Below are 7,211 nucleotides of genomic sequence, written 5' to 3'. Positions count from 1 at the left end.
ATGTCGACGAAAAAGGGCGCCGTTCCAAAGAAATTGTCGAAGTCCAACAGTGCGTCGTTATCGACAAATAAACCGAGCTCACCGCATATGTGTAAGACATGTCGTGTTAGCGACAGGCAAGACAAAGTTTGTTGCGACTTATGTCGATCGTGGCAACATCTCAAGTGTGCTGATGTTACTGCCGAAGTTAAGAAACGTCATTGGGCTTGTGTCGCATGCACATCTAAGAAAAAGGTACAACCACCCAAGGCTACGCAAAGTGAAATCGAAAATCCGGTATCCGAAGTCGTTGTGATAGACGACAGTATGCGATCACAAAGCGTTCAGGAAAAAATCGATACGGCTAAGACTGGTGAACAAGTTATTATTGATCCTGTGAATGACGGCCAACCAGTGAAAGACATGAAAGAGACGCCGAATGTCGAGGAAAAAATCATCGCGCCTTCCAAATCCTCGAAAGCAAATTCGATTTCATCAGTGGTGAGTCGACGAACTGCACTAGCGTTACAACGACTGGAAGAGGAGAAGCTGTTACGCGAGCAAAGAGAAAGCGATTATTTGAACCAAAAGTATTCTTTGCTGGAAGATGACATTGGAGATGAGGCAAGTGTGCCTGATTCTGAATTGGAACGAGAGAAAGCCAATCGAGTGCAGCAATGGTCTGAAAAATTGCCGACGGTAAAGACATCTGAAGCTGAACAGACTCCAATTGAAAACGTTTTCTCCAATATGGAGTTGCTAGATAAGGATCAGTCATCACCATTGTCGAAGACACGGTCTGAACATCAAAAATCTCATGTCGGCATTAAAAGGCCGAAAGTTTCTAAGACGTCCCTACCAGCTTGGTTACTCGCACCGTCGAATTTACAGTCCAACTTCCAAAGAAATTTTTCGAATTTTCCGTGGTCAACGTCGAGCTTCCGTCAAATTGCAACCGATACAACAAAACAGAATGTTTCGAACAACATACTACCTGGAATTTCAACACCTGTAAGCAATCCATTGACTGGCCATGCAGTAGGCCCGAATAATCCAGCAGGAACGTCATCACAAATTACTACTGTAACAGTGACTTCAGACAACCAACAGTTTTATTTCGGCTTACGACCATCAACAGCAACCAATGCTATAAGTCCGAATCCGATGGGACAAACGACAGTTACGGCGTCAACTGCATTCAGCTCTGGCAACATTCAATTTCCACCAATTCCAAATTCAGCTGGAAACCATCAACCTCATCAGTCGAGTGGACATTCGTCATCAGATGGACAAGGAATGAATAATAGTCAAGGAGCTGGCGTAACTACCAATTATGACCACGGATCGTCAAGTACATACAGTGTTACCAACCCGATAACGAGCAGTCGAGTGTCTTCACAAGGAGTAAATGTTAACGATAATGTACCACCTCGACCTCATACCACTCCATTCTTATTTGGACCAACAAGTTTTCAAAATCAATCGATTCCAGTCAATACTGGCGTAAATCAAACCAGTGGTATCGGAAATGCTACTCCAACTGGGACTGTGGCAGCTACTGCAGCTAACAATACGATTCCAACACAAGGTCCTCGGTTAACTACAGAACAAATAGCCACAAGACATGTCATTAAGAAGTTACCGACATTTTATGGTGAAGCAAAACATTGGCAAGCGTTTATCAGCGCATATGAATACTCCACTGCTGCGTGTGGGTTCAGCCTTGTGGAAAACTTAGGTAGATTACAAGAGAGTTTACAAGGTGACGCCAGAGAAGCAGTTGGAGGCAGTCTGTTTCATCCGGATTCCGTGCCAAGAGCCATTAGCACGCTTAAATTGATATATGGTCGTCCAGAAGCAATAATCGAGAGCTTGATCGAAGAAGTCAACAAGGAATCTTCACCAAGGGACAACGACCTATTTTCACTGATAAAGTTTGCCATTTCGGTACAAAATTTAAGTGCATCGATTAGAGAGACTGGAGCTTTCGAACACCTTCAAAATCCGACGTTAATGAATGCCATAACAGACAAGCTAACTACTCAAGTGCAGATGAATTGGGCTTATTACAAGCATGCAGTCGGGGTAGTTGATCTATCTACTCTTGGAGATTGGTTATACAATTTGGCAAGTGTCGTTAGTGGAGTAGTACGAAAACCTGCTACTAAAAGTGGAAAAAAGGAGAAAAGCAATAATGGCAAGTCGACGCATTATCTGAACACTCAAGTCGAAAAGAATTCAAAATCTCAAGACACGAAGGAAGCCGGCAAGAAATATAAATGTCCGGCGTGCAAGGCAGAATCCTGTTCGAAGATTTCTACTTGTTCTAAATTCAAAAGTTTGTCTCGAGCGGAGAGATGGTCATTTTTTGAAGGACAACAAATTGTGTTCAAAATGTTTGGGTGGCCACTCATTTTACCGATGTCGATCGAATTTGAATTGCAAGGCGGATGGATGCACCAAAAAACACCACACGCTGCTACACGATTACGGAAAAGCTGCTGAAGCTCCAAAAAACGAAAGTAAATCACCGACAGCTGGAGCAAATCCAGCATCCGCAAGTTCAGCTCCGACGTCTGTATGTAACTCACAGAGATCTATCAACAATCGTACAGACATATTTCGAATAGTCCCAGTTGTGCTCAGTCACAAGGATAAGATCATCCGTGATTTTGCTTATCTGGACGAAGGATCCAACTTGACTTTAATGGAAGATGAGCTAGCAAATGAGCTTGAGTTGGTTGGTACACCACAAACCGTTTGTATTGATTGGGCGTTTGGACAGTCACATGAGTCAGAAGAATCAAGAATCGTATCGATGAAGGTATCAGGATTCTATCATCAAGCACCAAATTATAAGTTGAGCAATGTTCGCACCGTCAAGGATCTACATCTACCATCGCAATCTATAACTTCAGCTTGGCTTGAGCGATATCCACATTTCAAGAACGTACCCATTACCACTTATGAAACGGTAAAACCACGAATGTTGATAGGATTGCAATACTCAAGACTCACGGTGTCATTAGAAACGATTGAAGGCGCTTGGGATGAACCGATAGTTTGTCGAACTCGTCTTGGCTGGGTAGTACAAGGCCCTACATACCATGGTGACCCACAGCATCACACGAAGTTTAGTTTGAATTTATGTCAATGTCAATCGAAAGATCATCAGCTCCACAAATTGGTGAAGGAGTACTTCTCTATTGAAAATTTTGGAGTGAAGATGGACAACAAATTTCTCGAGTCGAGAGAAGTACAGCGGGCCAGAGACATTTTGGAAAAGACTACGGTGAAGAAAAACGGTCGATACGAGTCAGGCTTATTATGGAAATATGACCAGGTTGATATGCCGAACAGTTACGATATGGCCTTGAAACGCCTGCAATGTCTCGAATCAAAAATGATGAAGAACCCACAGCTGGCGGAAAATTTGTGTAATCAGATCAGCGGATTTCTTGAGAAGGGCTACATCAGAAAGTTGTCGGACGATGAACTTCAAATCAAACCGGATCGAGAATGGTACCTTCCCATATTTCCCGTTTTTAACCCGAAAAAACCGGAAAAAGTAAGAATCGTTTGGGATGCCGCAGCGAAGGTGAAAAATGTTTCGCTTAACTCATTGCTGCTAACAGGGCCAGACCTGTTAGTCCCACTTGTGGACATACTTCGAAGATTCCGGGAAAGATTAGTGGCAGTTCTTGGTGACATAGGCGAGATGTATCATCAGATCCAGATTATCGAGCAAGATCAAGGTGTACAACGTTTTCTATGGCGAAACGGAGATAGCACAAAAAAGCCCGAAGTATACGTAATGTTAGTGTCTACCTTTGGAGCTGCTTGCGCACCGTGTACAGCGCAGTTTGTAAAAAACAAAAATGCAAACGAATATCAGCAACAGTTTCCAGCAGCAGTGGCTGTTATCACTCAAAACACTTACGTAGATGATCTTCTAGATTGCTGTCACAGCGTTGAGGACGCTATAAAGTTAGCAAAGGACGTAAAACACATAAATCTACAGGGCGGATTTGAAACAAAAAATTTTCTATCCAATTCGAAGGAGGTGCTGAAAAGTATCGGCGAACGTAACGTTCAATCATCAAACAAGAATTTGAATATCAACACCGATTTGACTCTTGGAACTGAGAGAGTCCTTGGAATGTTTTGGAACGCGGATACCGACAGCTTTACGTATTCGTTAAAGTATACTAAAGTCAACCAAAATATTCTTAATGGTTCGCACTGTCCGACGAAGCGGGAACTTCTACGTGTGTTAATGTCAATTTTTGACCCACTTGGATTGCTTGCCAATTTTTTGATTTATCCAAAGCTGCTACTACAGGAGACATGGCGAAGCAACATCGAATGGGATGAACAAATTCCCGAAAGTCTTCAAACGAAATGGGTGAAATGGATTTCAGTGCTACCGGAGGTAGAAAACCTTCGAATTCCACGTCTTTATTCACCGAAACTGTCACCCGGAACCGCAAGTTCGATTCAATTACATGTTTTCGTGGATGGCAGTGCCGAAGCATTTTCAACTGCCGCGTATTTACGTATTCAAGATGATGATGGGATCGACTGTAGCTTAGTGGGTGCGAAAACGAAAGTTGCACCGAACAAACCGATGACAATCCCAAGACTGGAGTTACAAGCGGGGGTGCTCGGTACGCGCTTGGCCAGAAGCATAAAGCAAAGTCAACGGCTGCAAATCGAAAAGGTGATTTATTGGTCAGATTCCAAAACAGTAATGGGATGGATTTATTCGGATACTCGACGTTATCATCAGTTTGTGGCATTTCGGATTGGGGAAATTCTTGAAACAACTGACAAAGCAGAATGGCGATGGGTTCCGACGGAGCACAATGTAGCCGACGAGGCCACGAAATCAAAGGAAATTCAAAAATTGAATTCACAATCTCGATGGTTTAAAGGTCCAGATTTTTTGTACGATGAAGAAAGTACTTGGTTCACAGAAGATAATCAAGAAGATCATCATACACGGGAAGAATTGAGACTCAGTATCGTCATGGCCTGCCGACAGGGACAGGAGCGTTGCATTATCGATGTTAAAAGATTTTCCCAATGGAAGAGATTGGTTAACGCAATGGCCTACATATATCGATTCATTCATAACCTCAAGTCAGTAGAAAGACGATCGGGACCGTTGCTGCAAGAAGAAATCGTTTGCGCCGAAAATCAGTTGTATCGAATCGCTCAACAAGATTATTATTTGGACGAAATAGCGCTACTGGAAAAAAATGCAAAACTCCCACCAAAGGACCAAAAGTATTTTGAAAAGTCAAGCCCATTATACAAGTCTTCGCCGTATTTGGACGACCACGGAGTTCTGAGGGTCAGGGGAAGACTGGATGCTGCTAAATGTTTAAATTTGGAAACGAAACGTCCCATAATATTGCCGAGACGTCACTACATCACCAAACTTATTTGTGCCCACTTTCATCGACGATATCTGCATTTGAATCACGAAACGGCAATTAATGAAATCAGACAAAAGTACGATATCAAGGCTCTTCGAGTTGTGATGAAAGAAATTCGATTTTCGTGTCAGAAGTGCAAAAATGACTCTGCAGTACCGATGATTCCAGAGATGGCCGAGTTACCTTTCGCCAGACTTGCAGCCTTCGAACGTCCATTCACATACGTTGGCATAGACTATTTCGGTCCATATTCAGTCAAAATAACAAGAAACATCAGTGCATCGAGATGGGGTGTAATATACTCATGCCTCACAGCTCGAGCTATTCATCTAGAAGTAGCTCACTCATTGAATACAAGTTCCTGTATAATGGCTTTTGAACGTTTCTGCACCGATCGCGGACATCCCCGTGAAGTGTTCAGCGATAATGGATTAAATTTCCATGGAATGGAGAACGAATTGAAGGAAGAATTTAAAAAGCTAAACCAAGATGAGATTCAGCAAATGTTCACAACCTCTGAAATGAAATGGTCATTTAATCCACCGGAATCGCCACATATGGGTGGCGCATGGGAGAGGCTCATTCAAACCGTAAAAAAATCGTTCAAGAAAATCGTGACGACTAGAAAACCAACCGATGAAACGCTGCCTACGTTGTTTGCTCAGGTCGAGAACATCGTCAATTCGAGGCCGCTCACATATATTCCACTCGATTCTGCAGATGATGAAGCATTGACTCCAAACCACTTCTTGTTCGGCTCGTCAAATGGCCGAAAACCTATCGTCAGAACATCACCGAAAGATCTCGGAAAAGAAGACTGGAAAAATATCGAGGAACAAACCAACCAGTTTTGGAGACGATTCGTATTGGAATATATGCCAACTCTAACTAAGCGCACCAAGTGGTACAAAAATTCGAAACCAATTCAAGTCGGTGATGTCGTTCTCATTATTGATGAGAAAAATCCAAGAAATACGTGGCCTAAGGGGATCGTCGAACGGACTATTCGTGGAAGAGGTGGCAAATGTCGACAAGCCATAGTGCGAGCGGTACTGGAGTCAAAGAATGGCCCTGTACACAGAGAATACCGACGATCGGTTCACAAATTGGCTGTTCTGGATGTTAAAGTGCCTGCCAGTGAAGAAGTTAACCGACAACCAGAGGAGTCGATTAACGGAGGGGAGCCTGTTGGGCAGCACTGATTTATCTGACAGTTGGGCTAAGTGTTGACACATGCGACGGAAGAGGACATTTTGGTTTTATTCATTATTCTAAGTTGATTGAAAACGGATTCAATTGGAAGTAAAACGAATCCAATTTGATAGTTTTAAGTTTCATATTAATTGCGGTTGAATTTCATTTAATTTTTTCGTAACGAAGTTTATTGTGTGTCCAGCAATTGAATTTTCTGGGGGATGTGCCAAGAAGGTAAATAGTTCAGTTTGGTTGCGCGATGTTTTTTCTCTGTGCCTCATCGTGCACCGGTATCGGTTGAACTTTAATTATTTGGTTGTTCGATTTAGGCATCACGTTCCTGTGAATTAAATTGGATTTTTTGTCACAGCGAGGGAAAAGTGGTCGGCAAGAATCCGAATTGTAAGAATTTCCTTTAGATCATGAATTTGCAATTTGCTAATGTTAAGGTTAGGTTACAGGCTGCGCACACACAAATACAAGCTTCGAAATAGCGAACCGTAGATCTAGGAGAGAGGGTTACTAAGTGTAAGAAATCATGTTATCAATTTGTATCAACTTCGGTCTTACATTGAAAATTGTTTATTTTTTAGAAAT

At 42.5% G+C, this 7,211-nt stretch overlaps 1 protein-coding gene across 1 annotated transcript; it reads left to right on the top strand.

Annotated features, from left to right (window-relative positions):
• Positions 1-6,622, top strand: LOC119077203. The gene is made up of 2 exons (XM_037184385.1): positions 1-2,274; positions 2,426-6,622. The coding sequence occupies exons 1-2, from the start codon at positions 1-3 to the stop codon at positions 6,620-6,622; spliced, it is 6,471 nt and encodes a 2,156-aa protein (XP_037040280.1).
• Positions 6,623-7,211: the final 589 nt, after the last annotated feature.

This window comes from Bradysia coprophila, unplaced genomic scaffold, assembly GCF_014529535.1.
Source record: "Bradysia coprophila strain Holo2 unplaced genomic scaffold, BU_Bcop_v1 contig_232, whole genome shotgun sequence".
Classification (NCBI taxonomy): Eukaryota; Metazoa; Arthropoda; class Insecta; order Diptera; family Sciaridae; genus Bradysia; species Bradysia coprophila.
This window is presented reverse-complemented; position numbering and strand designations above follow the sequence as displayed.